Here is a 26,991-nt window from a genome sequence, read left to right on the forward strand (position 1 = left end):
GTCTCACTCACACTTGGCCGGTTTTTAGAGATAGTGTGGTACGGAACCCTTCATGCGCGAGTCCCTCTCACCCTTAGCCGGTTTTTAGAGATAGAGTGGTACGGAACCCTTCATGCGCGAGTCCCACTCACACTTGGTTTTTAGAGATAGAGTGGTACGGAACCCTTTATGCGCGAGTCCCACTCACACTTGGCCGGTTTTTAGAGATAGAGTGGTACGGAACCCTTCATGCGCGAGTCTCACTCATACTTGGCCGGTTTTTAGAGATAAAGTCGTACGGAACCCTTCATGCGCGAGTCCCACTCACACTTGGCCGGTTTTTAGAGATAGTGGTACGGAACCCTTCATGTGCGAGTCCCACTCACACTTGGCCGGTTTTTAGAGATAGAGTGGTACGGAACCCTTCATGCGCGAGTCCCACTAACACTTGACAGGTTTTTAGAGATAGAGTGGTTGCGAACCCTTCATGCGCGAGTCCCACTCACACTTGGCCGGTTTTTAGAGAAAGAGTGGCACGGAACCCTTCATGCGCGAGTTCCACTCACACTTGGCCGGTTTTTAGAGATAGAGTGGTTGCGAACCCTTCATGCGCGAGTCCCACTCACACTTGTCCTGGATTTAAGGGATAGAGTGGTACGGAACCCTTCATGCGCGAGTCCCACTCACACTTGTCCGGTTTTAAGGGATAGAGTGGTACGGAATCCTTCATGCGCGAGTCCCACTCACACTTGGCCGCTTTTTATTATATTCATCGGACGTCACAACGATTGGACATAAACAAGAAAGTGCAACGTGCTTTTTGCGTGTTTCGAACCTATAAAAGAAGATTAGAAACCTGAAGAAGCCGGGGCCTATAGGCACGTAGTTGGTAGATTAGGAAAAGTAATCAGCGGTGACACATGCTTTGTGTTTTATGTTTATCCTTTGTCATTTATTACTATGTTTGCCTGGGTAATAGTACATTACGATACAAGTGCGTAAAAAAGGAAGTTCGAAACGAGTGGCGATAAATTAAAACACGACCGAAGGGAGTGTTTTAAATCGACACGAGTTACGAATTTCCTTTTTGCACGTGTATCGTACGACGTTTTTCAGTACAGGTGAGCCTTCAAAGTTTCGACCTGGCATATAATGAACCACTTCTCGCACTAGTGCGTAAAAAAAACACCATCTGTACTGAAAACTATTGTATTTACCTATGAGTAACTGAATACACACATGACATTACTCAATAAGTTTATATTCGCAATTTTGTAACCACAATATAGCTCACAACTTGCAGTTTCCGTAGGTACAAAGTATGGCTATATAAAACTACTATCTTTTGCCCGCAAAATTCATGTGTTTGTTACTTTTGTGTAAAAACTTTTTGTTAAAACTTATAGCCTGAATAACTTCTAATGTACAATGTTCTATATAGTAAATAGATAAATTTAATGTAATTCATTTAATCAGGCAAGTATTGGCCTATAACGTCGATTCTTGTAACAAAAGATATTCATGGCAGCCATTTTGATTTTTCGGTTTTTCTGGCATGGGGTGTCATTGATCGCTTATAAGGGTTTACTTTGATCACTGATCAATGACACCCAGCGAAATATGGTTTGTAGATTATTAAGGTATTGTATGTATTTTTCTTTATGATTTCGTAGTTGATTTTGTTTTATTGTTTTAGAATAATGCCGCGAACATATAAAAAAAGATTGGGTTCCCGAAATTATCGGAACTACTCAGAAACGGTTTTAAATCGGGCCATCACTAAAGTTGTAGTAGTAGTAGTAATCATTTTATTGTGTACAACAGTTTATATACAATTTGTAGGAATAGAGATACAAAGGCGAGCTTATCCCCATAAGGGATCTCTTCCACAGTTGTCGAAGGCCAACAATGGATTCGCCAAGCATCAGAAAATTATGGTCATATGGTACCTTATTTCATAAATACCATGGAAAATATGGAAAAAAACCTGGGGCTCATCCTTAAGTTGATTTTTCCTACACTGCCCTTCTTTCTCTTTGTCAAAGTAACCCCAAATGCTCGAAAATCCTTATAAAACCTAAACCTGTGAAGGGATTTTTTTCGTATGTTTTACAGTTTTACTCCCTATAGGGGTTACTATCGAAATCCATCAAAAAAACGGGGGGTATCAAAGTAACCCCAAATAAGGTTGATGATTAAGGTAAAGTTGATGACTTCTTTAAATTTTTTTTTTCAAGAGATACATTTGTTATAAAAACCGTATGATTAATGAAATCGGTAGACGAGCAAAAACCGACATTGTCTTTTTTTTATTTTTTTTTTAAGTCGATATTCACGGAAATAAGTACAAATTAATTTTGAAATTGATCAAAGTAACCCCAAACCACGGTATGGATAGGCACACTGGCGCAGCGCTATTCGCGGTTACTGCTAGTAATTTTACCCGTACCTTGATTGACATTTAATTTGGAACCGCTGTTCTTAATTAAATGTTATTGAAAGGAAGGCTTTAGTCTAATTAAAAATGAAAAAGCAAAGATTTATGGTGCCCTGCAAAACATCTAGGTACCTACACTTAGCATTTAGGAAGATCTATGCATATGGGCGCAGTTTACCATTAAGAAGATACGGTAGCGAAAATGCTAAAATGGAAAGGAGCCCCCTTTCAACTATTGTTCCTGTTCCTGCATAATATCCTACTAACAGGTTACATCTACTTAGCACTTTTTATTCTGTATACACGGGGTAACATTAGGAAACCGAATAATTTTAACAGCGTATTCCTCATCATATTAGAAGAGTAGGTAAAATGTCATAATATATAAACTTTTCTGGATTTCGCCCACTTTTAGAGTTATAAGCATTTAAAAAAATAACAATTATTATTTCTCAGAATAAAACGCTATTTTGATGGCGATGATGGCGTTATCGGATATAATTCAACTATCCTCGTTGATAGATGTCAAAAAGTAACTAGTGACTCCTTGCAAAAACGTATTTTTTTTTAGAAAAAATGTGTGTATATGTTTATTTTAAGTGCCAGTTTTAGGAATAACATTTACTTTTTACTTATGTAAAAATACATCGAACAAAGCTAAAAAAAATGACACAAAATTTGCTTAACGTCATACATATAACATTTTATCTTTATTTTGCCTTCAGAAATGCGTAGTTAAAATCTTTCGGTTTCCTGATGTCACACCGTGTCACAGCTACACTATAAATATTTACCTTTATATTGCTCCTGTTCCTGCATAGTGAGTACACTGCATCGTAGCCTGTTGACGGTCAGCGTGACCACATCGTTGAGGCCATCTTCGCTCGTCGTGTACAACAGAGTCACTTCCAGTTGGCCCTTTTTGTTTTCTCTCTGTGGACGTGGAAAGAAATTTAATTACCTAATATATTTAGTCCAAAAACTATAAACTTTACAACTAGTTAAGGGGCGTGAAAAGTTGACCCAGTCACACAATTCCACGAGAAAGGACAAGACTTGTCTGCTCGTTTGCCTCCTATCCCATAAAAAAATCGACCAGCAGAATAAAACTCCCGAACTTACAATATGTAAGACAGCATTTTTGTTCTACAAGTTTTAATGCGTGACAAAATATTGTAGGTTTCATTTAAAGTCTACCACGAGTAGCTTTTTGTGCGATTTGACCTATCAAATACTATTATACTAATACTATTACGAAAGAATAGTTATTTGTTATACAAGGGGGCAAAGTTGTATTTTAACGCCGAGTGTGGAATTGAAGAATGAGCAAATGAAAGGAGGAAATAGTTGAACCACGAGCGAAGTGAGTGGTTCGAGAATAGAATCCTGAACTTGCGAGTTTTTTAACACACGAGAAGTAAAATACATCTGCACCCGAGTGTAACACAAAACTTTTCCCCTCACTATAGCGAGGAAACTACACCGCGAAAAATGCGTTTATCACTGCTTCCAGTAGTTCCACAGGTGGTAAATCATCTTTATTACTAGATTCACCTACTTTTATCAATTTTAAAGCAGTTCATTTGACTGTATTCAAGGTCAAATTACTTTACCCACTAGTGGATAAAATGAGATTTTACCCGCTGGTATTAATGGACAAAACACGTGTTTCCGAGCTAGTGAGGGGAAAAAATTCTGCTCGTTTGCCTCCTATCCCATAAAAAAATCGACCAGCAAAATAAAACTCCCGAACTTACAATATGTAAGACAGCATTTTTGTTCTAAAAGTTTTAATGCGTGACAAAATATTGTAGGTTTCATTTAAAGTCTGCCACGAGTAGCATTTTGTGCGATTTGACCTATCAAATACTATTATACTAATACTATTACGAAAGAAAAATATAAACACAGTTGAAGAAGAATTACCTACACACGTACCGACCTACTTTGCAAAATAACGTTAATTTACACGAACTTTTTAAAAGAACATATTACTGATACATCCCAAATCCTTCAAAGAAAACCGCAAATAAACCAATGTAACCTTTTTGGACACGTGCGGATATATTGGTTTTTTAGGTAAACAATCTCTTACCTCTCACATAAAGTAAATGATGTACACGTCACGTGTTACCGGCTCCGGTTTCGCCGTGGATAAAGCTTAGGACTTAGAACTGTATCGTCAAATCCACAGAACTAGATATGGATAGACGAAACAAGTTCATCTATTTGTATAGGGGGCGAGCGTGTCAGATTTTGTACTGAAGTTGTTACTTGCCTGTGATTATAAATATGTCTCAGGCCCTCGAGTGTTCATAATTTTTGTGTTGTTGCAATTAAATATCACGTAACGGGGCATTTTTAGTGTTTTTGTTGACTTCAACTTACAAAAATTTGCGCCCAAAAGCTGCAAGCTTTAATTAAAGACGGACAACTCAGTAAGGATTTTACTGTTCATTTGACACGCTAAGTAGATAGATACGCTTGCTTGATCTATATTATACAGAGTGCCCGGTAATTAATGGACAACCTTTTAACCACCAAGAGGGCACCTTATACTGGTCCGGTAAAAGTCGCCTGGTTTTCGAGATTTTCACACTTTTTAAAATTTTAATACAACCTAAAATTTTAAAAAGTGTGAAAATTCGAAAACCAGGCGACTTTTACTAAACCTTAATGTCGATTTTCTGGGCCAGTATAAAGTGCCCTCTTGGTTTTTAAGGTTGTCCATTAATATCCATTAAAATTTTAAAATGTGTGAAAATCTCGAAAACCAGGCGACTTTTACTAAACCTTAAAGTAGATTTTCTGGACCAGTATAAGGTGCCCTTTTGGTGGATAAAAGGTTGTCCATTAATTACCGGGCACCCTGTATATGACATCGGTGGCCAAATCCTATTAGGTAACCTTCTAAAATCGTTTACGTATGTTGTGTATGTAATTTACCTACTATGGACTATTGGGCAATAATGACGAGTGAAGAAGGTGACTAGGGCCTCTAGCCAGACGTACCATTGACGCTCCGAGGCGTACGATACGCAATGACTCGGTCGAGCCAATACGGAAGTGTGGTAGAGAAGGATAACTACTGTACGATACACAGCGTCCACGAGAGTAATCTTGGCGTGAGGGCAGCCTGCTAACGATGCAAACAACCGAAACTTCGGAATATAAAAACAAGAAACAGCTGTCTTCTCGACATCAGGAAACATAAAACTTTAATACATTTAGAACCTCCTCATGCAAAGTTCTCAAGTCGGTAAAAGTTAACCTGAAATTGTTATGAAAATTATTTATATAAAAATAAATAAAATAAATATATTGGGGACACACCTTACACAGAAACTAAGCAAAGCTTGTACCTATTAGGTATGAGTGCTCGGAGACGATATAAATACTTACAAGATAAATACATACTTATATAGAAAACATCCATGACTCAGGAACAAATATCTGTGTTCATCACACAAATAAATGCCCTTACCGGGATTCAAACCAGGACCGTCGACTTAGCAGGCAGCTCACTACCAACTGCGCCAGACCGGTCGTCGAATATTACTTACTGAAAGCCGCTTGTGAGTCTGACCTAGGCTTTGAATTAAATTGGTTGTCGCAAAGTAATTACGAGCTACAGTACAAGTGTACACTACAGCAAAAGTTAGTTCAATAAGTTACTCATAGTCAGGAAATAAACCATTAAAATGCTCTATTAAAATGGTCCTCTTGTAGCTCCCTCGAAAATTATAGCTCGTACCAAACTTTTTGAACACGATTAATAGTAGTTAGTTTGGAGCTGCATGCCTGTACCTACAGTTCTACAAACCCACAGTCTAGTAAGTATAAAATTACTTTTGGATATAATAAATAAACTTTTTCGTTAAAATCATATTTTAACGAAAAAATGTATTAACTTACCAAAAAGTATCAGTGCCACAAAACAACACAAGTTTCAGTGCCACTGAAACTTAATAAGTTTCTTGTGATCTGCCTATCCCTTTTGGAAATATAGTCGTGAGTTTATGTATGTATGTGTAGCTATGATATTTTAGTTTACAAAATATTTCTCTACAGTATAGCCGCAAATTAAAATCCGAAATGAGCAAGGATGATTTATATAGGATTTACAATCTTCATACTACTTAAGAATCGTAGGTACAGTCAAGTGCAAAAATACGTATCGATTTTATCCGCTCAAAAATATGTACCGAGACCTTATTCCGCCGACATAAAGTGCTATGGGACATATTTTTGATTAAGTTGTACGCACCCATATTTTTACACTTGACGTACCTCAATTTTTAGCGCCACCTAGGTACTTCATACTATCATAACTACCTACACTGATGATGCCTACAAGGGATCATCCACATATTACGTCACACCAAATTTCAGGTTTTTGGACCCCTCCCCCCTCCTATGTCACGCTTTTTTGTATCCCTTTAACAGGGATTGTCACATTTAGTATGACCCCCCACCCCCTTACACTGTGACGTAATATAATTATGGATGACGCCAAATTATTTTTATCAAAATGTCAATGATATCATGATATTAAAATAAAGAAATAATATGTAATTTGTTCTTATAAAAAATAAAAAAAACGCGAGAATATTTGGGCAAAATATGATTTTGGCCGTTTCGAGGCTGCGAAACAGCGCCATCTAGTTTTAAACCTAAAAGGCCTTACATTTCAGGGGTACGCTTTTTTGTATGGGCTTTGTCAGTCCCGTATTAAATCGTCGTTGGAAATAAATAAGTACTTGATTGTGTTCTGCTTGTCGCATTGTTGAATTACTGGCTCTGGGCTTTGCTGTTCCAGGTACAACATACTAATTACGTACCTACACATATTATTCAGTTCGCTAAGCTAGTTTCTGGTACGTTGCAGGTGTCAGTCACCCATATAACCATAATCGGTCGCCGTTCCTACGCAAATCCTCCTATTTTGTGTACACACAGGTCTTCGGGTCTCAATGCTTAGTCGCAGTACGGTCGACGTTTAGTCGCGGCGACCCAAATGGGGACGATTGGTAACAGGCACAAATGGTCACAGAAGTGACAGAAGTGTGCACTACGCGTGCACACATTGTTACCGTTTGGCGACTACTTTCCCAAAATCATTCGTTCATTTCATTCTTTTCAAATGGCGACTGTCAGAGACGTCAAAGTAAAAAAGAAATAAAATCATTTGACATTAAAATGTCAAAGTAAAAGTAATATAATGTGGGCTAATTACCATGGCCAATTAAATTGCTCGAGTGATTTCATAAAATAAGTCTAAATTTATCAACGCGCCATCAATTTACCTCAGTTTAACCAGTAATAATATTATTGACTACTCGGTGTTTGCGTGTTATGTATATTAATTGGTGAAGTTTTAGTGCTCCGGTGCATATACTATACTGAAATAATAAAAATAATGCCTAGAAAACCAATAAAGTTGTTAAAATATGGATTAAGACGGTAATATTCCATGTAAAAAACAGTCGCCAAACGGTCACCAAACGGTCGACAAACTGTCGCAAAATGGTCGCAGCGTACACGCGTGACCCAAAGCAGTGAATATTTATTATATTTTCAAAATGGCTTCTTGTATTAATTTTTTCCAGGTATCCTCAAACTTTATAAACAATTAAATATGCCGTCGTACTCAGTTTCCCTCACTAAAGAAGATTAAAAAAAAATTGTAACGTGCGTACCGAGCTGCTGGGTTGTAAAGGATCGGGGATCATATTATTATGGTCTTCTATAGAGCAACTAGTATTTTGCGGCATTTCACAATTTACACTTGTTGAAGTAGTCGTCATTAATTTCAGCGATCAACATTAATTTCAGCGATCTGTACTTCTTTTGTCAAGATTTTTGTATAGATAAGTGTCTACAAATTTGTAATATTAAAGAGACTTAAATAAAACGTAGTAGAGTAAATAATGTGTTTTTTTTGTAACCCAAACAAAATACTTGTAGATACGAGTGCGGAAAAGAGGAAAATCGATACGAGTAGCGATAAATTAATACACGAACGAAGGGAGTGTTTTAAATCGACACGAGTTGTGAATGTCCTTTTCGCACGTGTATCGTACGACGATTTTCAGTACCTAAATCTAAGCTAAGAGTTTCGACCAGACAAGAAATGAATCATTGCTTGATTTGCTCGCACTACTGCGTTAAAAAAAGCAGCATCTGTACTGAAAAAAACTATCATTGCGCAACAGAAATTCTATTAATATCACAGTAAATACTCTATTTCATTTGATTCCTACTTTTATTGTGTAAAGCAACACTACACTTCATTTTTATCAATAAGAATTAAAAATTATATATTTAATACATTAAGTAACTATAAAGTGCTTATCTATTTGTATTATCATTCTGCACTTTTCTTAACTTTCCCACATTTCTATAAAATGTCGAAGCGTGCTTAAATGGTCGTCGTCGTTTATTATTATTTAATTCGCTCATATTTAAATGATTCAAAGCAACCAGTCCACAACTTCACAAGACAGTTTGAGAAACCTTCGTATTTCAGATTGTCATTTGCGGATACAGTGGTTTAGGAGCAGTTCGGTAATCAGACCTACACATGTGTGTTACAAATTCTGTCAATGTCACTGTCAGAAACCGTTCTGACAGTGACAATGACAGCCACAAATTCGTCCACATGTTGTTACCGTTATGTGTGCAAACGTCGACTAATAAAGTGTCGTTAAAAGTCATTCTGACAGTGACATTGACAGCCACAAATTCGTACACATTTTGTTACCGTAACGAGTGCACACGACGACTACATTTTGTTATTGTATCAATACGGTCGCATTGTTTGCACGACGTTACCACGCGTTATGTCACATTTGACAGTTAGTTACTGATTTGAAGATTTTGCGACTGAAATGGTTGTATGGGCAGCCAAAGGGTGAAAGCAGTAATTACTCAGGCCAGCGGTTCTCAAACTTATTTTCCCATGGAACCCTTTTAGAAAGTAAAACATCTGACGGAACCCTTAATTTTTAGGGTTCCGTACCAAAAAGGTACAACAGGAACCCTTATGGTGCGACTCTGTCCGTCTGTCTGTCCGTCTGTCACATTGTTAAATATCTCGAGAACTACTTATGCTATCGATATGAAATTTGGAAACTATTTTTTGTAATTTTTTGGTTGTGGAAAAAAATGTCTTTTGAAGGAAAATGTAAAAAAAAATACCGTTTCCCCCCCCTTATCTCCGAAGTTTACCAACGTAAATGTATGAAATTTTCACCAAACATGGGTATTTTTATTTATTTATAAAAAACCTTTCAGATTTACATTTTCAATTTTAACACCCTTGCGGGTGTTTATTGTACCTGTATTTTTTAACAAAATAACAATGAAATTACCTGCTATTAAATAGAGGAAAAATGGTTAAAATCGGTTCACGCAATAAACAATTATTCCATAAAAATCATCTTCCATACTAGCTCGCGCGCATTAGTTTACTCAATTTGCCGATAGATGTCGTATTCGATTTAGTAAAATCTGTAGTAGAGTTTTATGAATAACATTTTGATGATTCAACTATTGAAAGTTTGTACGGAACCCTCGGTGAGCGAGTCCGACTCGCACTTGACCGTTTTTTTTTTATTGCAATCTTTATTTTAATAAGCAATCATGATAGTAAAATCTAATCACTAGATTCTAATGTGAGGTATTACATGAAACTGTTTTTTATTTTTTATCAATTGGTGAATATTTGGTTTTATGGAAGAGAGTTGAAGTGGCATATCAGGTACCCAAAATTCACACGGAGCCCCCAGAGAGGCTTTGCGGTGCCCTAGGGGTCCGCGGAGCACACTTTGAGAATGGCTGACTCAGGCAGACAAATCTTAGAACAGCGCCTGAATTACACGTGTATCAAGAGGATTTTGTTAGGTAAATAAATACGATTTAACACAAGAAAATACTGATTTAAAATTTCACGATTGAGTTGAGCTTGCTCAACGTATTATTCACTATTTACTACAGGTCCTGATCACGTCAAATTAAATTCTAAATTTACCGTAGGAGCATTTAAATTGATGATAATGATGATGAATGATTTTTACAAGCTTTTATTCAATTTGCCTTGTTAGCATGTTAGTTTGGGTCTAAACGTAGAAGCTAAATTTGACCCACTTCCCGGTTTCCGATTGAGTTGAAATTTTTCACACATGTAAATCACGTGACAATGTAATATTATGGTATCATGGAGCTGATCTGATGATGGAGCAGAAAGGTGGTCATAGGTACTGTTATGAAACGTCGTATCCCCATTGAGTAAGGGGTTTTTAGAAACATCTCGGAGAGCAGTAGATGACTGTTGAAAGAAAGGTACAGTCGGCGATAAAAGCTAGTGCCATTTTTTTTTTCAAATACTTATTTTTATTTTACATTGTATTTCGCTAAGTAACTAAGCCAAATCTAATAAGTACGTTTTACTCTATTATTTTGTAAGTACTTAAAGTACTGTACTAAAATAGGAAGAATTTTAAAGTGTCTAAAAATGTAACAACAACGAATACTTTATAAATATCGTAGAATAACCTCTTGACTCCAAAACAACACGTAACAACTAAAGTTAATGCATGTTTCGTTTTGAAGATAAAAACACAGGCTCACAGCCTTGGCAGTTGGCGAACAGACGATAATGATTTTATGATTTCAGTACCTATAATAATTCAAATAAAACCCGGCCGCATTCGTGTTGGATCACGCATAATGGATGGTTCTGCATAATAACTCAAAAATGATGCAACCGATGAAGTTAAAAAAAAATTTAATGATGTGCCGGTTCAAAAGTTAGAGATGCGAAATTCGGGGTGATTATGTTCCGAAATTAGCTATTTGACAAAACAAATACCAAAATTATTTTATTACACGACTGCCCAAAAAAATAGTGTAAGATTGTTTTTCCTATCTTTTGATGTGGTACATGTACAAAATGTTTGCTATCAAGTTATACATGTCTTAGTAGCCGCTAAAGATCCTTTTAACAATTTTACTAACAACCCAAGCAACAGCACTATACATATTTATAATATAGGTAGGTATACATACCTTTATTCTTCATAAATATTCATTTTAGCATCCAAGTAAAATGGCTGTGACATATGGTCAGACAGACGGACGTGACGAAATATCGCCATTTTGCCTCAGAACCCTAAAAACTCAGTTGGCTGCATATGACGTCCTACAAGTAGGTACACGTCTAAGGTAGGTATGTAATAGGTATTCAGTGGTCGAGGTCAAAGCTATTCTATTGTGACGCCGGGCTGAACTCACGATCTATTCGATCTCCGTGATGCGGTGACTCAGACCACACCTTACTCGCACCAATTGAGAAACTTAATTGGCCCTGATTGGATACAATTTTGGTATGCGTAGTGCTATAAATAGACTGTAAATATTACTAGGTATACGTGTGCCGCTAACCCGACTAGCTAATAAATAATAAAGTCTTCGTAAAGATCATTTGTATTAAGTAAGTATACCTTAAAAAACAAACTATACGATGATGCAGCACATCCTATAGCCTGAATTATAAAAAATAATTTGCGACTTGTGTCTTTAAAATTCACGACATTTATTGAATAACTATTATGGAGTAATATCTAATCGGCTATTCAAGTTCATATAAAATACATTTACACATTTATTTAATACCATTTTTAGAACAAACACTGAGATTAATGCCCTAATAAAAAGTTAAATTTTTTTTTTTACTTTTTCAGTCTGAGATCAAAGTAAATCCAACACAGTTTTGCTGGAAATGTTTTTGAATGAGGCTCGAAATATCTTTGTAAGCCGATTACATCTGCCTACTTAGCTTAGTAGGCGCTCTTGCAGATAAATACGGATGTTTTCCTTTACTTATGTGATGTGCAACAATATTGTTTTATAATAAGTGAGTCGCGGAGTCGACCTACACACATTATATTTAATTTGTTTTATGATTATTAATTTTCCTGGCGTCTATGATACACAAGCGGCTAAATGCGTTTGTGCAGAAAGATATTTTAATGACTATTCCAGCTAGTAGAAAATACATTGCGAATATTGCGATGGTGCAAATACATAATAATTCTCATTGCATTTCTCGGATCAAACGCAAATTAATTTACGTGTTATTTGTTTATTAAATACACACCATTACCATCCGTGAAACTGTTCATTTCCCAATATGTGGTCAATTTGTGTGCGTTGAAAAGCGTTATTATATGTTAAACTTTAGTTCAGATTTTCACAGTTTCCCCAATGTAACTATATCCATATAGTATATCGTTTTCAAAAATTACTATGGGCGACGAGGAAGTAAAAGCGTTAAAAATTAGTCGAGCAATAAAATAATTAACATAGTTACTCACTCTCGTGTCGGCGGCGGCTAGACCGCTCGCAATCGCATTAATTGGCCTCCAAATATCTGGAGTTCCAATTAAACCATTCTTCAGATCATTCTGGAACAGCTTCGAATCGAAATTCCACGTCGCTGCTCCGACTGTCCTTCTTTTTTCCAGAACAGATTTTTGCGCCATCGCCTCTGCTTTCGTCGATTTAAAACTACCGAATGTCTTTTCTAGGAACCCACTTTTCGCTTTCGGTTCTTCCTGGTCTGCTACTTTAGGGTTCTTTTTATTGTCTAACGTTTTTGCACTTTTTCTTTTGTCTGATTCTGTTTTGGGTGGCTCGAGTAGCGCATATATTGTGAGAGATAGGAAATGGCCGGCAACTAGTCCTTGGAGATCGGGTTTGTCTGGCTTCTTAGCCTCCTTCTGTTTCAGCTGGAACTTAAAGTCTTCGTTCCAGACCGGCCATGAACTTTCCTGCAGGGTCGTCTCAAATTTGTTGTCACCCGGGAACACTTTGACCTGAAATTAAATTGGAATGTTTAATAAACACGGCTAATAAAGAAGTTATAGCAGGTAAGTACTTAAAAGTTAAAAGCCGTATTTTAGTATTTATTACAGTTGTAGAATACAGTAGTACTCGTATTTCAAAGTAAGGTTCAATTACAGGAGGTCTTCAACAAGATTTGCAATAAAAGAAACAATCGTCCTCGTCTCGAGAAATAAAAGTTTTACAGCAAACACATTTATTCTTTTATATACCTATTTTTATCCAAAACTGAATCAATTTACGATTGAGTAACAAATAATTATTTTGGCACAGACAAGGCCCGAGTGACCCAAGTCCTTAGATCCAGAGCGCAGCCAAAAGGTTCAGGTCCTCCTAGTACCAACAATTCATCATTACATGTGCATTACCACCGAACAAATATTATGTAAGTATTTTGTATTTCCCGGATTACTGCAGCATTCATGTTATTTAAATGTTGTTAAATGAGAATTGAGGTCGGATTTCATTTAAGCTGCTTTTTAGCGGCAGATTTGTGTGACTCGTTTAAAACAAAACGTGTAATAAATATGTATACCGCTCCGGAAGAAATATATTGTAATGAAATTATTTTAAAAATTCGTTGTTTTAAAATTCGAGACATAAATTGTAATGTTTTAAATTGAAAAAAACTTGCAGTCGACATACACTCAAAATAATTAACATTAAATCATCACCTCTCATTCATACGTCTTTCATGAAAACTACATGATATTTTCCATTTGTGGACAGCATTTATTGATAAAGACAAAATAAGGGTTAATATTTCTGTTCAGCTGAATGAAATAATGAGTCAAATCAAAAGCAATTAATTTATTTAAATGATTGAATGATGACTAATATTTCTAATTAATTATCCGACTTTGATTAACAATTAAATTAACAAGCAAAATTCGTTTCTAATCATTCAAGATTTTAGAACTGATTCACTTTACTACTAAATTAGGTACTCTAGCCACATCTCACTCACTCTTAAAGGGTAAGAGTGAGAGATAACGATGATTATCACCCTACAGTTGAGAGCGTACAACAGCGTCGATAGCATATCGGTTCTACAATTGCCAATAAGATAAGCGGTGATAACATTTAGTGTGGCGATAAGCCCGTGATAACCAATGCAACCGAAATGATCAAACGTAATGAGTAACTACATATTACTTTGAATATTTTCCGACGATTCCTAATGATTTTTTTTACAAAAAGGTGATGTTACGAGTTTGACCAGTATATTTCTGACTATGTGTGTTTGTCCTTGAGATTTCAGCGGGCGAACTGATTTTGATGCGTTTTTTATGCAAAGCATTTTTTTAGATTTAAGGATTAAAATGAGTATTGATGTTTCTAAATAGTGGAAATCTAATATGAAAAGCCTAATATATACGGCTAGTTACCTGGTCTATCGTCTGCTCAGTCAAAGAAAGAATTCAACAATTGCAGAAAATTCGTTTTCAAATCCAGACTCGTTTGATACTGCGACTAATACGCATTTAGCCCCGGAAGCCAGCATGTGTACCTGACCTACTCTTATTCCTAAGCGTAGGTAAGGCGATCTCTGTGGCAAACCGGGGATCTAACCGATACAACAGTAGGCTACTAGCCTCCTAGTCAAAGCAGCTATAATATGAAATCGAGTTGAGTGACGTCACGGTCAACTCAGTTACTTTATATATTTCTACCTGACATATTAAATAGAAATTGGATTTAAAAATAACTTCTGTCCATGTTTTTCTTATGATAATCTGATGTTTTATTTCGTGCATGGTATAATAGTTATTTGTTTTACATGGTATAATAGTAGTTGTTTAACCGCACGTGCCAATATTGATACCCGAGCAAGCGAAAGATTTCAAACTTTGCCATTTGCCACCGAGTGAAACACAAAAATGTTCACCACACCAACACGAAGAAAATACTGACTATAACTATAAAACAACTAAATCGATTTTTTCAATATTTATGATTCAAAATCATAATTTATAAGTAAATTCTATCAGCTAGCCACAAAGACGGTGCCACAAACCTTCAGTAACCAAAATGCATTAGGGTGCATTGGGATAATTTCGAAGCACAGAAATGATCGGGTAATTTCGAAAGGGGAATCTTGATATGGTGGAAATAATGTTGATTTTTATGTGACTCGAAATTAAACGACTTTCGAAAGTACCCCAATCCCAATGCACTTTATAAAAAAAAATGTATCAGCATCAGGCACCTGCTCTGCGATAGCAGTGGATGCTGGTTCGTTTCCAGCCGTAGGAAACTAGATGCCTTGGTCACGTCCTTTTCTTTAAACATAATATATTGCATTTATTTTAGTTTCAAATAATATTACCTACGCAAAATTCGGGTAAGCTATCGTTTAAAATGTTGGCTTTCAGATCAATATGTCGTTGGAATAATACTCCTGACTTGGCTCATCGCTTCGCAGTTTATATAAGTTGGCAGCGAACTGCCGTCTCGAAACCTGAGGCGACTTATGTGTTACATGGTGCTAAGTCAGGGCCGTAACAATAATAATTTGAGAATGGGGTAGAATAGTTAGTTGTTCAACAAGGGGACAAAGTGCTAGTTTAACCGCTCGTGCTAATAATATTGTAAAGTTCTCTATACTCAAGACCGCAAATGCAAATTGCCAATATTAAGAAATCTGTATCTGCTAGTGCATAATAATTATTATTACTTAACGATAATTTTCGGCTACCGATACTCAAATTACATTGAATTTTAGAACATTATTTTACAAAGAAAGAATTTATTTCCTTGTACCAGTTGAGGATAATTTATATAGGATTTATAGTCTTCATACTAAGAATGTACTTCGATTTTTTAGCGCCACCTATTAGCCTAAAAGGCCCATCCTATACATTTCAGGAGTACGCTTTTTAGTATGGGCAAATGGGCTTTGTGTGTCCCGTATTATTTATATCGTTCTTGCCTACCTAATTAGTAAGTAACCTACGTAATTAGTAAGTAAGGTGCATTAGGGTAATTACGAATGATTGACATGTTCGGATCATTTCGAAAGGTGAATCCTGATATGATAGAAATAATGGTGATTTTTTTGCGACTTTCGAAATTAGACGACTTTCGGAATTACCCCAATGCACCTTACAAATTTCTTAATAAAGAATATATTTGCGATGATGGAATTCATCGATTAGTCAATTTTGGAATATTTCGCTTGCTCGGGTACGGTATTGGGGTTGGCACGTTGGTTAAACTAAACAACTATCCCCAAAGGCCTCCCCCTTCTTTCTCCATTCTTCTCGATTGTCTGTCAAAAAGGAGTCCAAATCAAATATCTCTGACTATTGTTATATCACATTTAAATAGTAACATGTAACACGTTTTGATCAGTAGGTGTGTTTAAACCTATTTTAAATGTTTTACTCTCATTATCATTAAAAAATCTTTTTTTTTTGATCTAAGAGGCTATAACGTTTTATAAAAATAATGTAAATTGCGCGTGCTACAAAAGACGTTTTTATCTTCCTAATTGCAATTTCTCGCTTCCACATCTGCGGTTTTTAAAATGAAAGCCTGAAAGGGATAACCGGAATTCCTTTTCTGACAAGGCTTTCTCCATCGACTAAGTACCTACATGGTGTCTACAAAAAGGAGTGTACAGGTTTTTTATAGAGTGGCGAAGGCGATGTAAATGAATTTGATCTTAAATTTTATCAAGGAAATGATAAAGTCTACAATAATTATTACAAAAATGAGAAGGAATGATAAAAATCGGCCAGAAAATGAGATTTTGACTTTCGCAACGGTATTTTACAAGTCAAGAAAGGTTTTTCGAAGCGATTTTGAATGGTTGGTTGGGTGAATGGTTGGAATGGAAAATACTCCAAACGCTTTCCAACATCAGGGAAAATTTTTTTTCGTATTTATAAACTAGTTAGCTATAAACCTTCTCGACATGCTTAGAAAACGCAAAACTGAAAAAATTTAAATTTTGAAAAACCCCTGACCGCGACATAGTAGAACGATTTTAATGAAACATGGCTAAGAACACTCCCGACTAACTCAGCTTTCAGACAAAAAAACTAAATCCAAATCGGTTCATCCGTTCGGGAGCTACGATGCCACAGACAGACACACACACAGACAGACAAACAGACAAACAGACAGACAGACAGACAGACACGTCAAACTTACAACACCCCGTCGTTTTTGCGTCGGGGGTTAAAAATACTTTTTCAAAGTCATGGTAACAATCAAGTCATAAAGTTTTAAGCACCATATCGTCGGTGAGATTGCCAATTCCGCTATGTGCATTTTAGCTACTTTTCAGGAGAGACAAAAAATCTTTAAGAGAATTAGGTACAAACATCATTTAAATTTTCGTGTTTAAAAAATTTCAAAAATATATTGTGTGAAAAAAAAAATGGTAAAAATTAAAATATACACGTTTTTCTTAATTTTGTGCACATAAGGGTATTGGTTTTGAGCTTACTAAATACATATGTGTAAGTCATGCACATAGGAATCATAAATGTTCATTTGAGGTTTATCAGAGTAATGTTTTAGGGTAATAAAAACAAAACAACATGATAATAATCATGTTAATCATGATAATCACTTGTATCAGAAATAAATGATATTATCCAAAGGAAAATGTCAGTATCTGACAAAATTCATCAATCCCCCTTCCTTGTCAATTACTAATAATATATATTTATGTACATATATACATACAATCACGCCCGTATCCCATAAAGGGGTAGGCAGAGCACATGAACTACTCAAGTTTCAGTGCCACTCTTGGCAAAAAGGGGTTGAAAGGAAACGAAATATACATTTATAATAAAAAAAAGAACTTAAAACTCGTTCCGACTAAATTCAACGTAATTATAACGACAACCTATGCGATAGCGACATACTTTGCCACATAGCTGACAAGGGAAGCTTGCAACCAATTGAGACGGTTTGCTACGACTTACGCCACTCCCTCCGTTTCTTAGCAAGCCCAGTTCGGTAGTCGATCTTAAAGGCATATTATAAATGGGAAAGTGTGATGTACCTCTTGGCGCAGTCTTTGTTTGTTTGTCCGTCTTTTGTTTGTCACTTTCACGGCAAAACGGAGCGACGAATTGACGTGATTTTTTAAGTGGATTAATAAAATATTTTTGAGTTACTTGAAGAGCTGCAATTTTATTTCTCTAAATCCCGCCTAGGTAATTAGGAACGTTTAATGAATTATTTTCAGTTGAAACAAAAAGCATAATATTTTATTTTCTTCTCGAACCAAATGTGAACATGCTATTTTAAAAGGTTCATCCTTTCCTCCTTGAAACCAAAGGTTTTATGTGAAAACCTGAGAGACGCTTAAAGATTTACAGATTTGTTTTATATAAATATTAAGGACCTACAGTCACCGGCATAAATAATAAATAAGTGATGATATCTGTACCTTGTCGTATTAACGTCTTGTTTGAAAATGTAATCCGAAATTGTCAAACGATTAAAAGCGACAAGGTATCAGATATCATTACACTTCTTTATGCCGGTGACTGTACCACAACTGTACCTAGATATTTAGGTATGATTGACTTGTATGAAATAATATGATATAATGGAATTTTTCATCACATCCGCACTTTAAATGTGCTATTGCACGCAGGCGGAGCGTGATTTATAGAAAAATCGTTCTCCCAAGGGAATAATGAAATTTCTTGTACCGTACATCTACTTTACCGTACTTTTTTACATCTATTTACATATTTTTTACATTGTGAGTGTGATGAAAAACATTGTGTGTAACTTGGGGAGTATGAATATTACCAACGAGAATAAGTTAAATCGCGACGGCTTGCCGGAGCGATTTAAAGACTCGAGTTAGTAATATTCAACTTCCTCCCCTTGTTGCACAATGTACTATTATGTACATATGTATAAAATTATGTCAAACTACAGGTCTACAACATTTTACATTACCCATTCCACACTGCGTTACGTTACGGTAGTTACAGTACTATATCAGGGTGGCTAGCCGAATGGCACAATCGCTCACGAAACGCTCACGAAACGAAGCGCTAGTAGATATCTATCTCTATCGCGCTTGCGTATTGGCGCGACAGAGCCAGCGGCGTATCGCTTTCGTTTGGCGTCGGAGAAATGCCATTCGGCTACGGGGCCAGGGTGGCTAGCCGAATGGCACAATCGCTCACGAAACGAAGCGCTAGTAGATATCTATCTCTATCGCGCTTGCGTATTGGCGCGACAGAGCCAGCGACGTATCGCTTTCGTTTGGCGTCGGAGAAATGCCATTCGGCTACGGGGCCTGAGGCGCTAAAAATATCTGAATGGCGTGATCAGAATATGTTTGTTTAGAATAATGAATAACGCAAGGCCGTTGGGTTTGATAATTAGATTCGTGTCTTGTTTAAATTTAAAGTACTTAGCAGCCATACCAGACCCGTCTAACTTATAAATTCGATCTTATTAATAGTTATTTGTTATACAAGGGGGCAAAGTTGTATTTTAACGCAGAGTGTGGAATTGAAAAACGAGCAAGTGAAAGGATTCTATAGTTGAACCACGAGCGAAGCGAGTGGTTCGAGAATAGAATCCTGAACTTGCGAGTTTTTTAACACACGAGAAGTAAAATACATTTGCACCCGAGTGTAACACAAAACTTTTCCCCCCACTACAGCGAGGAAACTACAACGCAAAAAATGCGTTTATCACTGCTTCCAGTAGTTCCACAGGTGGTAAATCATCTTTATTACTAGATTCACCTACTTTTATCAATTTTAAAGCAGTTAATTTGACTTTATTCAAGGTCAAATTACTTTACCCACTAGTGGATAAAATGCGTTTTTACCCGCTGGTATTAAAGGACAAAACACGTGTTTCCGAGCTAGTGAGGGGAAAACAATGTTTTGCTACACCCTTTCCAGAGACTATTATGTATATGTACCCTACATATTTACATTATTTAGCCATCTAACATATTGGTACCTATGCAAATAAAGATCTTATAATGATTCACGGTTAGTTTCATTTGACTTATATATGTATTGATCGGGATATAGACCGTGATTACCTTTTTGATTTTTGTCGAGCTCCCGATATTTCGACGCAGTTACGAGCTTAAATGCATCATAAAAACTGACGGGACAAACTGTGTTCCGTGCTGATGTAATACAACAACATCGAAATGTCGGGAGCTCGACAAAAACCAGAAAGGTAATCACGGTCTATATCATCGTCCTCATCCTCCTTGCGTTAACCCAGCATTTGACGCGGCTCATGGGAGCCTGGGGTTCGCTTTGACACCTAATTCCAAGATTTGGCGTAGGCACTAGTTTTACGAAAGCGACTGCCATCTGACTTTTCACGCTCTTTATCCCGGTAATATAAATTAAAATAAACATCTAGATACCTATGAAGTAATTCGCAGAGCATCTCGGTTCGCCCATAATTTGAACGATAGGGCGGATCTCCCGGGGCCTAGACTGGCCCTAGAATTTAATCATACAACCAGACGTGAAAAAAATAACTAGAATTTAATTCCCCTGCCCCGACAACATAGCAGCGAGAGTTACATAAATATGTTAGGTAAATACTTACTCCAAGTTATTCCTTTCTATTTTAGAAATAAGGATAACGCGCATAAACTTTGGTGAGATATTGCTATACTAGACGAGCCAACAAATAATACGATACGAATGGTAAAATCCCTTTGATTAATAACTTCAAATAATTACTTCACGCGCAATTAGTTGTGTCACTACATGCATAGTAGAATGATCTTATGAGATTATGTCTAATAAATATAAATTAATATCTTTGGCTACCTACCGTTGCGGAAAAACGGATATATAAAACAAAAAAACGGATACGGCTTGCCGTTCTCGTCCCTAGCTACCTTACCAACATTGTATTGCCATTGTTTAATGACTCGATTACGTCATCCGAGGTTTTTTGTTAATTTGTTTGCAGTCTGTTTGTGGCTTCACATAATTATCTGCTAATTGCAATTTGCTGTAGGCCTAACTATAGATAACCAGCTTTTTCCGCTTCGCGTTAGAAAGAGACAAAAAGTAGCCTATGTCACTCTCCATCCCTTCAACTATCTGTGCTTAAAAAAATCACACCAATTCGTCGCTCCGTTTTGCAGTGAAAGACGCACAAACAAACAGATACAGACACACACACTTTCCCATTTATAATATTAGTATGGACTAGTATTTACTTCAGTCATACCAATATGGTGCATTCGGGTAATTTCGTAGATCTTTTTTTTTTAGTATGAATAGGCAGACGTTTGACCACGATCACACCTGATGGTAAGTGATGATGCGGTCTACGGTGGATCACGACCTATGAGATACCTATTTACTCTTGCTTTAAAGAGACCTGGATTGTACTCATGTGGGAACACAGACTCAGGCAGGGCATTCCACTCCTTGGCGGTTCGCAAAATAAATGTTGAAGCGAAACGCTTAGTGCGTATTTTTGGAATACTAACCGTCACGCATAACATAACATTATAAAATTATAATTTTATTATTTAAGAAGATGTTGCCTATATTTATAATATTTAGTAGGTTTCAGCAAAGCACTTATATGTACATGTTTGATATATGACCTATCTAATGTTAATAGTCTAATGTAACGGTTAATTTTAATTAATTAAATTCTAGAAGTTCCTATTCGCGAGCAAGATAATCTAAGTTTATACAATTGGCTCAGAAGCTCTGCTGAGATTTAGTATTAACTCGAAAACTTAGGTACCAGTGTCCGAGACCAGAGACAATTGAAATTCCAACTCCGCTAAGTTCCGGCGCAAACCAAAACAATGCCTGGAAGTTACCTTAACAAGATATCCATGTGCGCGGCTCAACCCAAACAAGGAGGGCAGGTGTCGGGCCCCGATGACGGTCACGTACAGATTCTTGGACACCGGGTGAAGCGACAACTTGAACCCGATCTCGGGCTCAAGGCTCCCACTACCAGCCAACTGACTGTCCCGATTTGTATTCAGAATGTTCTTCAACTTATTTAGAGAAAACGCCATGATTTACAAGCAAATATTCACACTGCGAACCGAGAACCGGTTTGTTTAATTTATCACTTAACGCATTTTTCCATCACCATGCGTTTTAACAATAATTTGCCACTCATATTTCTCCCTGCACTAATTTAATTATCACTTTATTCACACAACGCGCTGGACGCCGTTAAAACAACCGTGTAACTAACGACTAACTTGTTCGTTCAATTGAAACTCGTATAGATAAATGAGCGCATAGTTGTCACTTCCCACTATCAAAACATAAAACAACGACCAAGTTACGTAGCGTGACGTTTAACCAAAACTCTAGGTTAACTCTTTCACACTCATGTGGTACTCACGCTTCACTAGCGCCACTAAATTATTTCAAATGTGTTTTATTATTGGCTGTATAATGTACCATATGTTACGTCCAGCCAGCGCCATCTATCGAAAAATATGTGTATTTCTTCAATTAATTGATACGTTGGTAGAGTTAAAGTCGATTCCCTTCTTAACTAATTGTTAGTTGATAGAGATGAAAATGGCTGAATTTACGACCAGCCACCGAAGACTAAATAAGAAATAGTTATTGGTTAGTTAGTTCTATTGGGCATTTTCCGCACATCGACAACCATCCCTAGTAGCATTTGAAAACAATTAATTATACAGAGTGGGGCCTGTAACAAAGGCGAATAATTGAACTCTAGGCTATTCTCCTTATACTGATCAACATTTGTTCGGCGACTTTTAAAAATAACTTGTATTTTGATTTTTATCACCCTACAAAGTTTTTTCTAAGAGGTAATGTATTGCGAATTCTGTTAAGTCTAAAGTGTGACAGACAACGTCAATGACAACAATAATGGCGTACATTGAAGCTAATATTTATTTTGTATGAAAAATTAAAAATTTTAAGACTTCATAATTTTTAAAAGTCACTGAACAAATGTTGATCAGTATAAGGAGAATAGCCTACAGTTCAATTCTTCGCCTTTGTTACAGGCCCCACTCTGTATATGTTATTAATGATGATATTGATAATTCAATGTATTTTTATAAAAAAAAATTTTGACATTTAGAATTTATTCTAGAAGTTTTTAGGCTAGTATTTTTTATACAATTTAAATTGCTATCATTTTATTAATTCAAGTTTTAAAACAATATTGTTTATTGCACCAATAAATTGCTCTGATATTTAGAATAAGATGAATTTTGTACATTGTTGACAATTTAAAAGTGCTTATTGTAAGCCTATTTGAATAAAGAATATTTTGATTGATTGATTGATTGATTTACCGTTGGGGTGCTCTTGCCAACGGTTGGTTTATTGTTGGGAGATGATAAGATAATCGGTTTAACAACAAAGCCCCAATAAATATTGGACCTTCCGCATGGAGCTTCTGTTGTTTTTACCACACACGTGTAACATTGGACCCAATATTGTACCTATTTTTCGTAAAAAGACGAAGTAGCACTAGCCACCTCAAAAGAGTAATTAAAGAACATACTTAGCCAACTTTACAACTTTGCCCATCGATTCACAGTTCAGTAAAAGAAATATGACTCTAAAATATTTAAAAGTTACAATAGTTATGCCTACATGTCCACTGTCCACCTTTGCGTAACTATTTGAAGAGTTTTGAATGATTCACGGTTATTTTTATTAAAGTTACAATATTGGCCGGTATACAGACCGTGATTACCTTATTGATTTTTGTCGAGCGCCTGATATTTAAGTACGCACTTTACGCAGTTACATGCATCATGAATCATGATCATGTAAAACAGTTTTCCGTCAATATAAGAATAAGTAGGTATATGTCTATTTTAATGTTTACTCTCTATTTATTTAAGTTTACTCTCTGTTTATTTAATTTCTCTAAGTACATATGTAGCGATGGGCAGTCATGTTAAAGGTTAAAGGGCAAAGTTGTAAACTTCGGTATGTTGCAAATGGGAATTAACTGGTATAGTTGAACATTAATTGTGTAATCCGATACTTACTATAATGGTCTTAAATACCAATTAGGTACGTGAAGGGGTTAACTAGGTCAGATAGGGAAAATATACACTTAGGATTCAAATAAGTGAGTGTTTTTCAGAGTAGGTATACGCAAAAAATGCGTTTATCACTGCTTCCAGTAGTTCCACAGGTGGTAAATCATCGTTATTACGTTAGATTCACCTACTTTTATCAATTTTAAAGCAGTTAATTTTACTTTATTCAAGGTCAAATTACTTTATACCCACTAGTGGATAAAATGCGTTTTTACCCGCAGGTATTAAATGACAAAACACGTGTTTCCGAGCTAGTCAGGGGAAAAAATATATAATACAAGGCACTTTTATCATCTGAAATAATTTATGAGTTGAATAATAGGTGATGAGCAACCTTGGTATACGAGCAACCCTGAAATTGCGAAAAAAAAATTAGGTTGTTTTATATAATTATAATTAATACATTTTGCCTGAAAGTAATAATTGTCGCGATTCTCGGATTGGTCCCATAGTAAAAGTTATTTAGTAGGTACCTAATGTAATGACACCTAATGATCTAGGTATATGGGATGGGATATCTTCACCCAATAGAGTAGTTAGGTACCTACTGCAATAATTCGCTAGGTACATACTTTCAGTAGACCGACCCGCGTGCAGTGCGTAAGAATTTCGGGATCAATTTAACTGGGGACTGACCTACATTAATATAGACAATAAAAAAAGTCCATATCCTTTAATAATAAACATCGGAGGGTACTTAGCCAACGTCACATTCGCTTACGCTTCTCAAACGCCGATGCTTAATAGTAATAGTTAACTCTCCCTATCGCTCTTCTGGCCCCGTAGCCGAATGGCATTTCTCCGACGCCAAACGAAAGCGATACGCCGCTGGCTCTGTCGCGCCAATACGCAAGCGCGATAGAGATAGATATCTACTAGCGCTTCGTTTCGTGAGCGTTTCGTGAGCGATTGTGCCATTCGGCTAGCCACCCTGAAGTGGCGCGACAGGGCCACACTGCATTTTCATCGGCACGTAGCGGTAGCGCCAATGATTGTCACTTGACTAGCCCGGCAGCTCCGGGTTAAACGAAGTGAATGAGAGCCATCTTATACCGGAATGGAATATGAATAGGGTCATTGTGCTGATATTTCGTGGCTACGCAGCCGTTATGCTGGAGATTAAGGGGTTTAATCGCATTTGCTATATGTAGAGTATACCTACATTTGTGATGGTGAGACAGCGGTCGTATATATTAGTCCAGATCGTGCGACTTTCAATCAGGAGTTCGCAGGTTCGAACCCCGGCGTTTGATATTGGTCAGGTCCAAAGAGAAAACCTGTGGTCGTGTGGGAAAACATCGTGAGGAAATTGGACCAATCCTAGTAGGGTCCACTTACATGTTACTGTTAGTTCGGTTTACCCTCCGGCCAATAATACGAAATTCGTTACCAAATATCCAGTAAACCCAACATTATGCAGGAACGCACATGTAAACAAACCTACGTCTAACTGATGTGTGGGTACTAAAATTCCAAACCCGAAACGAAAACAAAAGTGGGGCGGGAGCCACACGTGTATCGACAATTTTAAAAGTTTGCCGACTTAATGGAGTTCTGCGAGACTTTCCAATAACTTGACAGGGCCTGTAACAAAGAATACAATAGATAGATGAAGGTTCGTGTAAAAACTAAAATCCACAATCCTGCGGACTAAATTGACAAATGACTGATAGATGAAATGTTACCAGGAACAGTGAAATAAAAATAGTGAAGGATATATATATGTCGATAACAATATATCGACAAGTTGTAAAGTACAAATAACAGACTAGTTTAAATAAAAAATACGTATGTTACTTTTAAATAAAAGGTAAACATTTTGGTTTGTTCGGTTTTCGAGGTAGTGGATAGATAAAATGCGTTTTTACCCACTAGTTTTATAGCATAAAAAGGTATCAGTAGGCAAAAAAAATTAAATATGTTGTCCGACGGTAACAGGACTAGTCTTTATTATAAAATATTATTCATTCCCAGGCTCCGTTATTTCGTCATCTTCATCATCATCAGTTACATTTATAATAAAACGATCCGAGACATTGTCCACTAAATGGTCGAGTTGTAACATTTTGTCCTCGGTTTTTATTATGTGATTTACACAATCTTTCCATCTTTCGGCTATAACACAATAATTATAATAATTCATTTGTAAAGAATAAAGATTCAATAAATTATCATAATAAATATATAAATTTCATTTACATTACTGCTGGTTTGAAATTAACATTTTATATCTAATTAGGAGTCTGCAGACCTTTTGATCTGTCGAAATCACAGAAAAAGTTGGTATATTGATTAAAATATCAAATCGCCAATTTGATTGTACCGTCTGGGTGCACCTTAAATTTACGATGTAATAATAATTTTAATATCGATAAGAACGACACTAGCCAAACTGTGGCAACATTTGTTCACACTTACTTGTCAAAGTGGTCCGTAGGATTATGGATTTTAGTTTTTTTTAGTATGTATTAGGGTTAGGGTTGCAAATAGAAAAAAAAACAAATGTTTTTTTTTAAACTAGCATCCATCATTGTTTTTTTTTCTAAATATGTTTTTTATTCAGATGAACAAATAATACGACAGTAACGGTTTTTCGTGAGTTTTTTTT

General features: G+C 36.3%; 1 protein-coding gene across 1 annotated transcript in view; it reads right to left on the reverse strand.

The window, feature by feature from the left end:
- LOC125226349 overlaps nucleotides 1-22,549 on the reverse strand; it is a 38,195-nt gene extending 15,646 nt beyond the window's left edge. The window contains exons 1-3 of the mRNA XM_048130310.1: nucleotides 22,143-22,549; nucleotides 12,793-13,293; nucleotides 3,211-3,349 (exon numbers count right to left, since the gene is read on the reverse strand). Coding sequence (XP_047986267.1) covers nucleotides 3,211-3,349; nucleotides 12,793-13,293; nucleotides 22,143-22,346 — 844 coding nt within the window. The 5' untranslated portion in view covers nucleotides 22,347-22,549. The remainder of the gene's footprint in view (nucleotides 1-3,210; nucleotides 3,350-12,792; nucleotides 13,294-22,142) is intronic.
- Between the last annotated feature and the right edge of the window lie 4,442 nt (nucleotides 22,550-26,991).

This window comes from Leguminivora glycinivorella, chromosome 5, assembly GCF_023078275.1.
Source record: "Leguminivora glycinivorella isolate SPB_JAAS2020 chromosome 5, LegGlyc_1.1, whole genome shotgun sequence".
Classification (NCBI taxonomy): Eukaryota; Metazoa; Arthropoda; class Insecta; order Lepidoptera; family Tortricidae; genus Leguminivora; species Leguminivora glycinivorella.